This window comes from Acanthopagrus latus, chromosome 6 (genome assembly GCF_904848185.1).
Source record: "Acanthopagrus latus isolate v.2019 chromosome 6, fAcaLat1.1, whole genome shotgun sequence".
In the NCBI taxonomy this organism is placed as follows: Eukaryota; Metazoa; Chordata; class Actinopteri; order Spariformes; family Sparidae; genus Acanthopagrus; species Acanthopagrus latus.
The window spans coordinates 25,398,196-25,414,976 of NC_051044.1; the positions used below are offsets into that span (position 1 = coordinate 25,398,196).

Here is a 16,781-nt window from a genome sequence, read left to right on the forward strand (position 1 = left end):
TGCTGTTGGACGTGCATCCCTGACACTTCTGTGGGGCTGAATGTACAAACCTAAATACATTTGCCAGCAGTTAGCCTAGCCCACCACCAATCAGACTGTCACCACTGAAATTTGGCATAAAACATTCAATGTCACTAGAAGATGAATTCTAACGACTCTCAGGAGCCTCTCATTTTTTCCTCCAGTGCCACCAGCAAGTCAAAGTTAAAAGTTCCCATGTGTCCTTATGACTTTTATGATTCTTTGACTTTTTACTTAGTTATGACAGAACAAAATTTCACTTCGTTTAGACCTTTGCTGTATGACCAGGTGCCTGCAAACCTGACGACATTCGGATCAACTTCAGCTGTATTTTGTTTTTGTGCTCATCAGCAAATCATGTAAATGACATAGCAAAAGTTAGTGACTTTGCACAGCCACTGGCTTTATTGTAATCATAAAAAATGTCTGTATTTTTCAAATTCAGCAAAACACATTCAATTGAATTTTTGCACCACTGCTCTCTCTCTCTCTCTCTCTCTCTCTGAGGTGCATCCCACCATACTCCAATCAAATTGTCGAAACCAGGCAGTGCTGATGAAGTATAAACCAAGATTATGTTACTATGCTGGCTACTTCTCACCTAAAATGCTCTCAGTACATATTTTAACAAACTGCTCAGCTGCAACAGAGGCTGAAAAAAAACTGTAGAACTGGACAGTGCTGTTTAAATCACGATCCTGTTCATTGTTTATTGAGCACTGAGGATGTTTTCAGCAATATATTTCTGCACTAATTAGATGCACTACAGTGCTGTTTGTTACCAGCAGGCTGCTAAACTGTTCCCTGTTTCAAAACGGACTCCTAGGCAAAACCAAGCACTGACCAGTGCAGTGCACTGTTGTAGGTTTTCCACCTTTTGAGCGAAGGGGGCATACCACAGCCCTTTTCCTCTGCACCCGTTCCGAAAATATAATATAATCTTCTGCACGGGCAGCCCAGTTTATGCAAGGATCTTTCGTGCAGTGAAACACTTCTTTCAGTCAAGCCATGTTACTTTAATCTACACAGCCTCATGTACCAAATTTGTCTCAGGAGGCTTATTATTCTTGTCTGTACGGTGTTAGTGTTGTCCCTGGATCATCACGATTAATGTTGCTCCAGGACCTCCATTAAAACTGACCAATCACACTTCTGTAACGTCATGGCTTTGCAACTCACACCAGTACACCATGTTGCGTTTCTGTTGCCCAAAAAACTGTAAAGAAACTGAAAATTATAAGTGAACACTGAACTTGAACCGTTCAGCTATGACAGCTTGCTGCTGATGCAGTTTTCCGTCGCCTGTTGATAAGCTCAAATGATGGTCTTTGAGCAACGTTCATTATGATGATCATAATAACACCAACTTGGCGGGATCGGATTGACCCCGTTTGTGTGAGAAAAAAAAAAAAAAACCTCTTTCAATGGCCATGCGATAGATTTCAAGTGTACAGAAGAACAGATGAGAATACTAAAAACAGCTAATACGGAAAATCAAGACGACAAAATTATAACTAGCTTTTAAGCATAGACAAATAATATGGGTCTTTGAGGTTTTTGAGCTTCAGGTGCCTCCACACAGGTAGGACCAGGTCTACATGACCTCCCCTCCACGTCAACACAAACATAAAAGTACATGCATTCACAGGAGCAAATACGATTTTTTTTTTTCCAGACGTTCTTTTGTATTTGCTGAATTCTCCTCGTGCCCTGCTGACTCACAGTGGATCTGTCTGACAAAACCGAGGCTCAGGCTAACACCCACTCTCCTCACCTCACAGATCACTTCCCCCTGGTGCTAGTCTGTCAAAAACAGCAGCCTCGTCTCTCTTTTCACTTGAACCCAAAACTAACAAGCAAAGTTTGGCCTTGCGAGGGCACAACGGTGCTGGGAACTTCCTGTCAACTTGAAAGAAAGTAAGCATTGGACTAAATTTCCCCTGGGTCAAACACGGGCTGCATTCTCCTACACTAAATCATACATCACATCAGAAGCAGCACGGCTCCGCGGGAAGTTAAATAGCCACCGTATTCAACTTGAAGTGCCCTCAACATGCTGTTTTCACTACAGGCAATGTCAAATAAGAACTGTTTACTGAGCATTTGTCCTTTCCCAGGGCGCAATAACCGGGCCACTTTTATTGATCCCAATTTGCTGGTGGAGAGTGAGAGCAGGTATGGAGAGGCTCATGAGCAGCCGTGTCCGGAGCCTGAACGCAGCACGCCGAGGCAACGAGAGGCTCATCTAAAACTAAATGTTAAACACACACACGCGCGGAACTACGAGGCAAACCAATCAAGGAGACAATCATCTGGGGCTTTGTTTGCAGTCACTGCACGTACTCTGTGTGTGTGTGTGTGTGTGTGGGTGGGTATGTGTGCATTGGTGTTTATAATGTGCGCATACGGCTCAGAGCGTGCGCTGATAGAGACACTGAAGAGATCCACTCCGCTTTATTCCACTCTTCCTCCGAGACAGCAGCATGCTTTTGAATTAGCTCTATCGGCAGCCGAGCCATCTATCATGCTGACAGGCACGTGGGTGTTGTGAGTGTGACACCGGCGCTCACCTCGAGTGGAGGTGTTAGTCTTTGCTGATATAAATTGAAACCTCTAATGTGTGTATGAACCGCTGGCCCAGCGTTAACACAAGTCTCATGTGGTCTGCATATTTAATTCATTCACAAAGCTGGTTAACCCGAGGTTCCAGAGGGGCAGCCGTGAGCCCCAACCTCCCAGCTCCTGTTTGCGTGTGTGTGGTGGGGAGTCCTATGGGCCATAAGCAGGCTAACTGTACAGCAGTCAGCCCGCACCTTTGAAAAGCACAGCTGGAAAGTGCAGGAGGCGAGCGTACAACAATGTGTGAGGGTGGTGGAGGAAAACGGGGAGCGAGATGGAAAAAAAAAGAAAAAAGAAAGAACTGCCTCTTCTTATGGTATAAACACACATCATATATCAATCAGTATTCAATGCATGTGCACACACACACACACACACACACACACACACACACACACACACACACACACACACACACACACACACACACGCATGCCTCTGCAGGCACACAAACACTCAAAGCTGCACCTGCTCATTAGCTCTGATGGAAAGAACAAAGACAACAGTTTTCCTGCACTCCACCTCGGCTCTGTCTCTTTCCCTCTGTTCTATCCATCCCTGGCTAGTCTGTGCAGCTAAACCTCAATCTAAATGACAGCTGAAGTGGCTGTGTGTTTTGCCAAGGCATTCATCATTTCATTGCTGGCTCTGGCATCAATCAGAGCCCGTGGAGGCTGACGCGAGGATACTGTACAGCAGCTAACAGTACGGCACGCTCTCTGAATGGGCCCCGACTTGTGATTGTTCGACAGGAAACATTAGTGTTGGAATGAAAGGTAGATGGGAGGGGGGGAGAAAAGGAGAGGCACATTTCCACAGGGATAATTGAGAGATAATGAGACAGACATGAATGGAGCAGAAATAGTTTTTCCTTACATGGAAGGAGGCTCTCTCCTCTCTGTCCAGGGGTTGGGTGACAAACATGTTGCCACTGATGGGGTCTATGTTGTAGATCCCGCTCGGGGGCTGATCGGCGCCTGCTCCTGTGATGCTGTAGCGGATGCCGACGTCCTTGTCCTGGTCCGAGCGGATCTGGGGACAGAACCAGAAAAAACGAGTTACACAGAGAGGAAAATCTGAATCGGACCAAAAGCACAAAATGTTCTGAGCAAAGTGACATCAAATGTCACTTTGGAATAAAACGTCTGGGGGTAGAGAGAGAACGTGGGATGTTTGATACATTAATGGCAACATTTCTACTGCAAGCTTTTCTTTTGTGCTGACACTCTGAACCTGCAGCCCGGAGGTGAAAACTGAACAATGTTTACAGTGAGACAAAGATCCACTGACAGAATATTTTGTTTGACCTGTTGAGTTCTTGCTTTGCTTTGCCTTCATGGCAGATTCTCTGCAGACCTTGAAAAAGCTTAAAATGACCTTACGGCCAGCTGTGCAATATTTCTCAGAGCTACCCGGTTCGATGATGTGAAAATGATTCACGCCGTTATTCTCAACTACTTGGCGTAATGTCTCAGCTCGCCTGTTCCACCTTTAACACCTCGGCTGTTATTTCACACGCAGTTCAGAATGTGACATTTAAAGAGTGATGTATTTTACTTTGAGCAACTTTCAGTAAGAGCTCCAACATTGCCATGGAAATAAAAACATCAATACTTTAGCCCAGCACTTTGCTGACTTCAGAGAAGACAAAGGGAGAAGGGACTGTAGCAGTTCTGCCTGGGGCATTGATATTCAATGGGCTTCAAGGATTCTACTCTCTAACCACACAATACAGCTACGTTAACATGACATTACGTAAATCGCGTTAAGTTGGCATTCAAAACTGTCACCTCTGAGCCTTCAGAGTACCTTTAATCGTACTATTCTTTAATGTACTGAATCCCTGTGGTATCTGTACAGGGTCCTACAGGAACATACACTATATTACCAAAAGTATTCGCTCACCTGCCTTTACTCATTCTATGAACTGAAGTGCCATCCCATTCCTAACTCATAGAATTCAATATGATGTCGGTCCACCTTTTGCAGCTATTACAGCTTCAACTCTTCTGGGAAGACTGTCCACAAGGTTGAGGAGAGTGTTTATAGGAATTTTTGACCATTCTTCCAAAAGCGCATTGGTGAGGTCACACACTGATGTTGGTCGAGAAGGCCTGGCTCTCAGTCTCCGCTCTAATTCATCCCAAAGGTGTTCTATCGGGTTCAGGTCAGGACTCTGTGCAGGCCAGTCAAGTTCATCCACACCAGACTCTGTCATCCACGTCTTTATGGACCTTGCTTTGTGCACTGGTGCACAGTCATGTTGGAAGAGGAAGGGGCCCGCTCCAAACTGTTCCCACAAGGTTGGGAGCATGGAATTGTCCAAAATGTTTTGGTATCCTGAAGCATTCAATGTTCCTTTCACTGGAACTAAGGGGCCAAGCCCAGCTCCTGAAAAACAACCCCATACCATAATTCCTCCTCCACCAAATTTCACAGTTGGCACAATGCAATCTGAAATGTACCGTTCTCCTGGCAACCTCCAAACCCAGACTCGTCCATCAGATTGCCAGATGGAAAAGCGTGATTCATCACTCCAGAGAACGCGTCTCCACTGCTCTAGAGGCCAGTGACGGCGTGCTTTACACCATTGCATCCGACGCCTTGCATTGCACTTGGTGATGTGTGGCTTGGCTGCAGCTGCTCGGCCATGGAAACCCATTCCATGAAGCTCTCTGCGTACTGTACTTGGGCTAATCTGAAGGTCACATGAAGTTTGTAGCTCTCTAGCAATTGACTGTGCAGAAAGTCGGCGACCTCTTTGCACTATGCGCTTCAGCATCCGCTGACCCCTCTCCGTCACTTTACGTGGCCTACCACTTCGTGGCTGAGTTGCTGTTGTTCCCAAACGCTTCCATTTTGTTATAATAGAGCTGACAGTTGACTGTGGAATATTTAGGAGCGAGGAAATTTCACGACTGGATTTGTTGCACAAGTGGCATCCTATGACAGTTCCACGCTGGAATTCACTGAGCTCCTGAGAGCGGCCCATTCTTTCACAAATGTCTTGTTTCACAGTCTGCATGCCTGAGTGCTTGAATTTATACACCTGGGGCCAGGCCAAGTGATTAGAACACCTGATTCTGATCATTTGAATGGGTGAGCGAATACTTTTGGTAATATAGTGTATGTTGTGTCCGGAAATGTAATATCATGTCTTGTTTAAGTTGTAGCCCAAAGTTAAATGAGAGAATTGATTCAAGTTGTGCGTCTGCACGGTAAACATGAAGCTAGAGCCAGCGGCTAGTAAGCTTAGCTTAGCATAAAGTCAGCAAACAGGGCAAAACAGCTAGCCTGACTCTGTCTAAAGTGGTAAAAATCCTCATATCAGCCCCTGTAAAGCCCAGCCAAGGTATACAAGCCCATAAAAAAGTGATTTTACGTTTCAGTTTTTGTATTTAAACAGTGAGACATAACATGTTGTTTGGTTAGCATTTGAAGAGCCAGGCCAGCCCTTTCCTCCATTTGCAGTCTTTGTTCTAACCACTGGCCACTGGTGGTGTAGGCTCACATCAACCGATTTGTATTTTCCAAAGGAAGTGAGAAGCTTATTTATCAAACTAATCCTCCAACGTTTGTAGTCATTGCACTCTTCTGTTTTAATGTGTGACTGTGGCCAAATTCTAGAGCAAACGTTCACTTCATCAGTGAAAAAAATCTCGCCCGCTGACCCCAAGTCATCTTGGTAGCCTTTGAATAAAAATAAAACCTGCTGTGTTCATTGTTGCATATCAGTGCCCATCTTCATCGATTACTAAAAAGTGTGTTATTAAATAAACAAAATTATGCACTAAAAGTTACTGCTTTCGGTCACAGGAATCAAATTTTACTCTTCACATGCATGTGTAGAGAGAGCTGCCAAGACGATGTCATAAGAAAAAAAAACAAAAACAAAAAAAATCTCTATCCTGCACTATTTTGGATTTAAACCCAGTGCTAATAGGGAACCTGATACTGTTAACGAGGTCAATTGTAAACTTTGTCTGATGAAGGTGGCAGTTGGCACTCATGTGACGACAGTCAGTTCCTGGACACAACACCTCTGATCAACACACTTCCAGCTCACCACAGGAGTCAGGCTGCCACAGCCGAGCCCAGAGTGAGAGCCTGACCAGCAGACAAAGGTAAGCGCTCGGCAGACAACGTCACTGAGCATCACCGACAGAGATCTTTCCTTGTAGGGTGTCTGGTATAATCTGTAAGACCCATGTCGTCACGACTTTATTGACCGATGGGAAAATGTCCTTGATGTGTCATTGCAGTGTTTTTGATTTCCCTTTCCTGCCACAGACTTTGTCTCGCAACCACAGTGATCTCGTGACCCTTTCGGGGGTCTTCACCCTCATGTTGGGAATCGGTGTTTTAAACAAACTCCAGTACAAACAACAATACATACTCTACCTGGAATCTCTTTAGTGTTCTTGCTCAGTAATTGCACTTACAGGCATTATTCCATTAAACACAGTGCTAAGGATCGAATGGATCCTCGACCAGTTTTATATCTTAAAATGCAGAATATCTATCTTCATACCATCTTTTCTCCAACCTCACCCTCTGAACACAACACAGCAGCAACTCTTTTTTTTTTTTATTGGGACCGAACCATCACTATGGTTACAAGTCAGAGGGAATAATCACAGTCAAATGGAGAAAAAAGGGAAGGCTCGGCTCTTTTTTTCCCCTCTCTCTATCTTTTCCTTCCCCTCCTATGCAATTTTCCTGGTCTGTGGGGTTGCACATCATGCATGAAAATGAAATTACTTCATCCGTTCAGCGGTGACGGCGCCTTCTGCATAAAACATCTCTCTGTTTGAACATGATACCCTCTCTCTTAATTTCCAACGTGGTCCTCCCACACCCACCATGTAGCACTCCACGAGCGAGCTTTCACACGCGCATTTTTCATTTCCTGAGCTCACCTCACACCCGATCCATACGTGGAGCCCGCAGGTTCAAGTGTAATGCGCAGTATTGTGTCGCTCCTATCAATCAGTGCGCTCGGGCTGCTCTACTTATACGTGTAATCACCCTGGCGTGACAATGATACTGTAAGACAAATTACATTTATTATTCACGACACCCACCATCTGCCAATCAAAGCCGAATGAAATCATGGCATAAGTAATAACATAATTCCATCATTCACCCTCATCATCAGTGTCATCTGTTTGGATAACAGACAGATAATGTGGAGCAGAACAGACGGATTATGCATTTCAGTAATGAGAACGTGCTGGAGAAATCCTCTGTCTTATCTGCGGAGGAGACAAACATGTTGAAGCCGCACTGTTAAAAAAAAAACAAACAAAAAAACAAAAAAAAACAAGAGATGAACTGAGGCGTGCCACAGAGAGTCCCATCTGCTCCAGTTGCAGAAACATGTAAAAAAAAAAAAAAAAAGAAAGCCTCGTAGCCATGTATGTGTGTGTAGTGGAGTGTCTGACAGGTGAGAGAGCCTCTGTGTGCACACCAAAGCGTGGATCAAGAGGACCAGCTTGGTTCAATAATTCACAGGGCCGTCGTGTGGGAAACGCACGCATGAAATTTTCACCTGCCACGGGTCTCTGCTTCTTCATCCCGACTTGTGCGCGGCGGCGTGTCTGAATATGTGTGTGTCTCTCTTCACCGGGACTTCAAAGCTGGCTGTGTATAGTTGGCACATTTGTGTAATAGCCCCGAGAGGAGACAAAGAGCTCTTACACGTCACGCGGCCTCTGTTTCCACGCCTGTTTAAGATTCCCCATCAAGGCCACCTGAGACCAGATGTCACATTTGCCGGTGTCTCTTAATGAAGAGTCTTTATATCAATAAATTGAATAAATGAAGAAGCATGGCTTCTCAGAGTCCTGGGAATCCCATGAGTGACAACTGCTCAATTGAGCCATTTGAATGGAATGCTAATGATGAAAGCTTGGATTTTTAACAACCCCCCCCCCCCTTCCCTCTATAACTGTCTTTCATTGTCTCTCTTACTTCAGTACCTCCTGGCAGATAGAATGGCTACTAATCACATAAGGAATAGCAGAGGGAGGCAGATGCAAGGGACTTAACTGGCTGTCTGTCTCTGTCAGATCAGACCAGACATCAGATAAGTGACCTATTTGTAGCTCTTTGAGAGTGATTTCCTTGATTACTGACAACTGCTGGGATCCTGTGGGACACGCTATCAGCGTGAGAAGGAAGATGGAGAGGGTTGGAGAGGGATGGAGGCAGGGAGACACAGGGAGCAAAATGCAACGGGAGAGTTGGGGGAAATTAGATGAAGAATAGCTGTTCTGTTAAACTCCTTGGGGTGACGAGCGGCTCACAAACAGATAGGAGGAAAGGAAGGGAACGGAACGGAATACATTTCCATTTATTGAGCGCAGCGGCTGGCTGCCTAATTAGCGCACTGTGAAGTTTCAGTCTGTCCAAATCTCCTTTAATTGATCCAACCCTGTATGATCATCCCATCTGCATAAATAGTTTGATGCCGACACAAACAGGGACTAATTTGGTGTTTATTTGATGGCACTCTGCGATTCATCCATTCACTCTGCGTCCGACTTATTTCTAGCAATGCCGCTAAATGAACAAAGCAGCATTCTGCATTCATGCAAACAGCAAGCATGCGCGGAGCCGTGCTTCCTTCCCCGGCAGGGTTTTGCTTCCAGGAAACAACAATCATTCAACCAGGAAGTCATTAGAGGACAGTGTGCTGCAGGCACCCGTGGGATCATGAAGGGCTACGGCGTGCTATGGGCTAATGTCACACAATAATGGGAATCTGTGGTTTACACTCTTTGATAGCCTCTTTTATGTCTCGTCCACGCTTAGTGGTTCAGGCCTGTGTTGTAGTCCTTTGGCTTCACACACACACACATCTCTCTCTCTTTCTCTTTATTTTATAGCTCTTTATGGGCTTAGTCAACTCACTTTGCCTTAAGGGCACATCAAACACCCCCCGCAGGTTACACAGGCTCAGGAGCCACAAGCTGGATACCAGGGGATCATTCAATACCACAGATCTATCCAACACAATAAACACAAACCCTCGCCGACTCTATCATCAGGACAGTGCTGCATGTTAGTGCCACTAACATTGTGTAAATGTCACAGGTGTTTGCAAAATAGGGGTTGTTACAACAAATCTGGATGAAGTACAAGTGTCAAAACTCCAAACCAGGTCCGGTCCATTTAACCTGCTCTGCAAAGGTTGAGTCTCTCTATTTATTGTCCGGCTACTTGAAATGCTATACATCGTATCATCATCATCATCATCATCATCATCATCATCATCATCATCATCACAAAATGATAGAACACAAGACAACTCTTGTGTTTTTCAGTATGGGTCTTACTTTTACAATTCTATAAACTATTGTTAAAATTCACATTAACTTCTCTCCCGCTTTTCTTTATTGTGAAAAGCAGCACGAGCCTAAGGAAAAATTAATTTCATGCATTTTATTCCAAATCAAGATTAACTTACTCAAGGTTTCTGAAAGTAACTCAGAACTGGCCTGTGGGTAAGCTACTGTGGCTAACGTACATCGGGGGTAGCTGCATGATCGTCCTTGAGTGTCGTCATAACAGTCCGCAGGGCCACTGCACAGAGTTCTCCACTGCTAGGTTTCTACTCGCCTGTACACCCGCTAAATAAACAAACCCATTCTGACACATGCAGATGAACAGGCAGCTAGTTATATTAGCCAGCAGGTCGCCACAGAAGAGGACTCCTGTGCAGGTGTAATGAAAATCAAAATATTAATTCAGTGTCATTCACTCTCCACATTTTATGAGTTTTGGACGTGCAGGAAAAGAATAAGTCAGCCGACATGTGTCTGGTGACCTCTGATGTCATGGTAACAGTAACAAACACGAGTAAGTTAAATGATTACCTTAGTTAATGTAAAAACTTAAACTAGGTCATTGTTCACTTTTGGTGCACAAACACCTGTCTCCTGGGTGAAAGTGCTGTGTTGGACCCATCAGCTCTCACCATTCACCTCCAGATGTGGACATTCTTGCTCTTTTTGCTACATCACCTTCATCACATTTCTTAGCTGCGCTCTAAAAATTGTGGTCTTTGTCTTAATCCTGAGCCAGTATGGACGTTTAATGTAAATATAGAAGCCGAGTGAGACATACAGCATGAAGTCAGGTATTTATATTACTAGACGGTACATTTCATTGATGGCGCCTCTAGCCAAGTGTAGAGAGCGCCTCATACACAGCAGTTGTAACAGGTTGGTGCGATGGGACGAAGTGTGCGAGTTTGAGGAATACATAATGTGCAGGAGATAAAGCCAAATTAATGCCATTTCCTTGCTGAGGTGCATTGTGGGAGGAAGTGATGCCAAACACTCAGGGCTCAGACAGGCTATCACAGAGCCCTTCTGGCGGCCTCTCAGTCACGCTTTAGCTGTCATAGCTGTCAACCATAATTAAGACGGCGTCTGCCAAATGTCTGGATGCCTTTAATAGAAACTACTTACTGACTGGATGCCTCATATACCCAGGAGCCTGCTCCGCTTTAAGACTCTGTCTCCCGTCTGAACCACCTGTTTACGTAGGCACACGAGCGCAGACTACATGACAATACGGCTACAAAGTGGGGATGAAAGCGCGGATGTCAATTGCTATTGTTCAGTATTTAAATAATGATGTAAAGTGCTCAGAGCACCTGACGGTTGATTAATCATGTGGATTCAGAGGAAGCAGAAAACAATCAGAAGATTTTTGACCTTTTCAGACAGGGGTTAGAGATAACCAGATCTCATTTACTGTCTGATGCATTTACTCTCCCCTTCTTGAAATGACTCAAAATTCCCTCAAGCAGTCTAAATTTCCAGTAATTTCAGCTGCAAGCTCGTATGTCTAATTTCTACTTGCTTTACTGCTCCTTTTTTACGCTACTGCCTGTCACTTGGGGAATTGCTGGCAAGCTATTTAATGGTTTTAAAATATGCTCTCAATTTTTTTTTGAATGTTTCAGTTGCAGATTCATAGCAGGTCTGGCACCTCAGTGAGTGGCTTTAAAGAAAGAAAATGACACTGCCACGCTGGAATAGTCTATTGATTTTTCTATCTTGAGCAGACTAAATTCAGTGTCACCACTGGGGTTAAAATATTCAGATCTGACAATAAACCTTTGCACTCGTGGGGATGCTGGAAATGCTGCTAACACGAGTCACTGCAAATGGGTGAACTGCTATGTTAAACAGCCCCATCAAACGCATCTGTGCATCTGCAAGCTGCACGGGCATACTTGAAAATCGCTGTGTTTGATAATGTCTCATCTTTCCCCGCTGTTATACAAGATCTGTTTTCTCTTTGTTGAACATGAGGGAAATGGCAAAACTACATGCTTTTTAACTTCCTCTTAAATTTCAGTTTTGCATCGCTTTGATCCCTCCTGCTGTGTGCCTGTCACTTTTCAAAGCTGATGTGCCCTGCTTTTGATGGGGAATAGGAATTCAAATATTCTGATAGGCCATCCACACAAACATCCAGCAAAATGACAGGGGAGGAAATAGGGAAGCAGAGGATGAAAGAATGAGAGAGATGGGCTGACAAAATGGAAACAAAATTTCCAATTATGGAAAACATGGGACCTCAAGTTTTTTTTCCTTCAAACTTTCCCCTCCTGCAAAAAAATACAATAACAACCTCGCACGCGATGAAGAGGGGTAAAACCTGTCATTTTAGCGGCATCATGAGAAGGGAACAGTGCGGACGGCGTTTTAAAAATAGTCACACAGGAGGCCTGTGAGGGAGAAGCTGCGGAGAGCTCAGGTTTAATATCTCTCAAGTGAGAGCCGCAGACAGCCACCGTCGCACACAGTTATCCCTGATACTCATAAAGAAGAGCTGCGTCTGGGCCCCGGCACACAGGCATGCTAGTCCATTATGGATCGGAAACTGAATGGGAAATGAACCAAGCTCCATGCAGCTCTGAAATATGTATTTTTTTTTTTTTTCATTTGGTGTGCTCTCCTATTCTGTCTGTATCTGCAGCCACATCAGTTTGTCTGTCTCTATCTCTTTCTGTCTCTCCCCCTCCTCCCATTTCTCCCAGTCGGGACGAAGCAGCAAGAGTCCCATCAATATAAACGAGCACGAGCCGCCACCTGAGGAAGGATTGTCTGCTCTGGTACTGACACTGTTATTCTGCCATTGTACTCCACTTTCCCACACGGTCAATTGAATTGAATCCTTGGAGTTTCTAAAGGTTTCCTGAGGTAATGCTCCTGTGAAGTGGATTTGGGTTTAAAGATAATAGAGTGAGACTTTTTCTTTCTTGACAATTTAGAGAAACAAAGCTGGAACCTTTTGGGGCCGATGTTTTTCCTCCTCCAGAGGGAGACGTCTTTAATGTGAAAAGACAATCCAGTTATAGGTGAGTGCGAAGAGACACGCAGAAGCAAACGTCTGAGAGAGCAGAGGCATTGTCGAGTGATGCGTCTTTTAATGATCGGCAGAAAGCATTCTGAATGCCGCCAGCACATCCAATAAATAACCTTCAAATGAAAGCCCTTGGCCCTCTTTTGAGCAACTGATATGAACTCTTTGGAGGAGGGATGTTTTTCATCCGAAGCGCGTATGGATCGCAGATATCTGGAGGAAGTTCCTCAAATTTTGACCGTGAACCGTTCTGATGTCTCAGTCTTAAGCCTTGAATGCCCTCCTACTCCATCCTGTGTGTCATTCATCGTTACCCAGACGAGAGAAAGAAGTCCCGGGCGCTTTGACATTTTGTATCTGCTCAAAAATAGATTAGATGCTTTCTCTAGAACGTGCACGCGCATGCACGCACGCACCGCCGCTGCCTCCACCTCAGACCATTAACCAGAGCGAGGAATGAAATGTAGGATTGGGAAAAAGGGGCAATTAGAGGGAGAACAAATATTAATGGAAGTTAAGAAGTGACTCACAAACCCAATTACAGCATTAGCCAGGCAATTTAGATGAGCTCTGCGAGAGGCGAGAATCCTGTTGAAATGTACCAGCGGTCTCTCTGCATTAACAATGGCATTAATTCCCCTGATTCACAGCGAGGGGAGAAGAATAGAGGGAATACAGCCATTCTGTCTCCCTTATAAAGAGAGCCGCATTGTCTAATTCTGCGATGGGAATGGAGGAGGAGGCTGAGGCTGGTGATCTTGTCTTACCCGCCCAAAACAGACCGCGGACCCCCGGAGAGCCACAACTCGTTAGACAGCTCCATTCGCCTGCTCCGTCCCGATATGAGGACGACAGGTAAACCACGGTGCAGGTTCAAGAAATATCCCACACGATGATTAAAGTGAAGACGCGGTTGGATGCTGGAAGGCTGACTAAAGGGAAAGACAGCAGTGTAAAGAGAGTGATATGGAGGTAGTGACGGAGGAAGTGGGGGCCAGGGAGGCGCTCACCGCCGCTCTTGCACTTTTCCTCTCCACCTACCACCATTGTCAAATTGCATCCCTCAACCCCAGCCGCTGCCACACGCTACCGTAGGGGACATGCGCCCCTGACAGCCTGGCCAATCAGCAGCACCCCGAGGCCAGTTGAAAGCCCTTCTGGCATGCCTAAGGCTAGCGGGGTCCAGCCAATCAGTTAGAGGCCAGGCTTGAAAGGAGGGCCACGCTTGGCTCAGGGAGCCGCCGAGGCTGCCAATGAGAGTCCAGAGGGGAGCTCGAGTGGCTCAGAGGGAGGCTGCCAGAGGGGTCAGAGTGGACGAGGGCAGACTGACAGTTATTTAGTGAGAGGCAGAGCTCCGTGTCAATCACAGCAGCACTCAGCCTTTGTACAACCGGGCCGGCTCTAATGGGACTGTCACCTTCTAATTGTCCGGCCGGGGGATGCTGCGAATCACAAACAGAAACACACACAATGCGCGGACAACGCGCGGCGACACGCACACGTACCCCTCGCAGACACGGGAGCAAACCGGCAAACAAAAGCCACGTAAATGGTCAGACATAAACACTCGCTCTTCATATGCTGCGAGAGATTTCTGGGAAAACAAGGTGCAGTAAGACTAAACCAACCTGCACATCCATTAACAGCAAATGCCTAGGGCTCATTTATATATTACACCTGCTGCCTGACATTATGACTGCATAATATCTGAATATATTTGCTGCCTGCTGAGTACACCAAATTAAGTTAAATCCAACTTTGCAACATTTGTAACTTTTATTGATTTAAAGAGGCTTTTGCGAATCTTTCCTCTAATTGTCTTAATAACAAATGAATTTGAATGAATGAATGATGACGAGGATTTGCCAGACAACCTCATGTGTGCCTGTGTGTATTATGGAGGCCTGTTTACCCGTGAGATCATCCAATGTCACTGTCATCTTAAATCTGGATTAAAGAAGTATTTCATTGCTGTGAAGGTTGCCCTTACTTCAAACTGGGCCATCTATGAGGGAGAAAGTCGCAAATATATTTGAAACTGGAGCTGCACGATGAGAGGAAACAGAGGAAAAGTGCCAAGTCCAATGGGAGCTGAGTTCCCATAAAGTCAGGTCCCAGCGGCCATAAAAAGCAGTAAAATGACAATACATCAAGATGTTTCCTTCCTTGTAAAAAAAGTGTCAGTTTGTTGTGGCATCTGTCTGCTTCCATGTCTGAAGTGTGTCATACCACAGTTTTAAACAGATTTACCATTCACATCTAATGTAAACTAATATTGGTTACTTATTTGGGGAGCAGAGGAAAAAAATCACCAGACTAGTTTAAAAACAGGGCACAATTTCGAAATGTGTCGCGTTAGGAGAAAATATATGAACTTTGTGAAAAGCTACAAGAAATTCTTCACTAATAAGGCCTTCCTGTTCATTTGGCAAATGTTAAACATTTCTTTCTTCTGTAAAAATATTTGCACATCCATCCAGGAGGTGACATCCAGTCACTCGGGACACATTTAACGGCATCTCTCTCTCTCTGGTATTCACTTGTCGTCTGTTTTGAATCTAGGAACCTTAAAAGGTGATTAATCACTGATGTTTTTCCCCAAATGACTGGCAGGACTGATAATACTGTAACGGGACTGGTCCAAACAAATATCGCAGATGAGACTGAAATTACACAAACGGGAGACCATCACAAACAGGCTTGAGGGATGAACAACAGGTGGACAAGATGTCAGGGGTTAACCTACTCTCTGAAGTGTGCTCTTTTATTTTCTCTCGCCCGCGACCTCTGACACAGGTAGCTCTTTGACGTCAGTTTGGTGTGTCCGAGCCTTAGCGCTGAATCACCTGCTCGGGGTGAGAAGTGCATCATGCTCTCTGGACGCCTCAGACGCGACAACAAGGAGACGGAGTCAGGTTCGGTGCTTGGCGGGGATAGTAGTTCATCATGAAAAAGTAAAGTATGTGGAACAAGATTAAAGCGGAACTTTATTCCTGGAGACCTCGCTGCTATTGTAGATGATTCAGCAACAAGACGCTTCTGGATTCTGGGACGCACTCCGGGGATCGTGTCAGGAGGAAAGGGAGTGAGGAGTGTCCTGATTTCAACCAGAACAAGACGTGTCAACACACTCTGCGTCTGCTCCTTGAAGCTGAGAGCGAAACTCCGTCTGAATCACAGGCAGGCGCTGCACGTGGATGTGGAAAATGTGGAGTCGTCAGGCGCAGAGCGGAGACGTAATGAGTAACTGACTGTAAGAACCAAGCAAAACAGCTCCATCGATTGAACTGTTACTGCTATGTAATACCAATTAGAGAATGAATTATAATCATAGTCATTTTGATGGTTCTGGTTAATTAAATGATAATCTTTACCTGCAGTCAATAACAAGTGGGAGGGACTGTACTGATCAGTCATGATGATCGCTGTAGTTTAGTACAGAGCAGCTTTTCCCGTTCGCCTTCTTCTCTTTCAATGTTGTGTTTGTCTGTTTGATAGCCAAGGACACGGCGCTCTGTTACAGTAGTGAAGACCATGGAGACTACCACAAGATTGAACCACTGCAGCTTCAAAGGTTACATACCATCGCTGTCGAGCAACAACTATCTGTGATGTGAAGACACAGTGGAGTAATGGCCTCCTGAACAGAGAATGATGCCATATTGCATCTCTGAGCTTTTCTGTATTCTCTGTTTCGCTAGCGAGTCTCTCACTCTCGTAGACGCAGATACTGGAAGCAAAGATGGCTTCTCTTC

General features: G+C 45.1%; 1 protein-coding gene across 2 annotated transcripts in view; it reads right to left on the bottom strand.

Moving 5' to 3' along the window:
• Positions 1-16,781, bottom strand: part of cdh4 (cadherin 4, type 1, R-cadherin (retinal)) — a 215,368-nt gene that overhangs the window by 52,523 nt on the left and 146,064 nt on the right. For both annotated transcript variants that reach the window (XM_037102150.1, XM_037102151.1), the window contains exon 6: positions 3,517-3,672. In XM_037102150.1, coding sequence (XP_036958045.1) covers positions 3,517-3,672 — 156 coding nt within the window. The remainder of the gene's footprint in view (positions 1-3,516; positions 3,673-16,781) is intronic.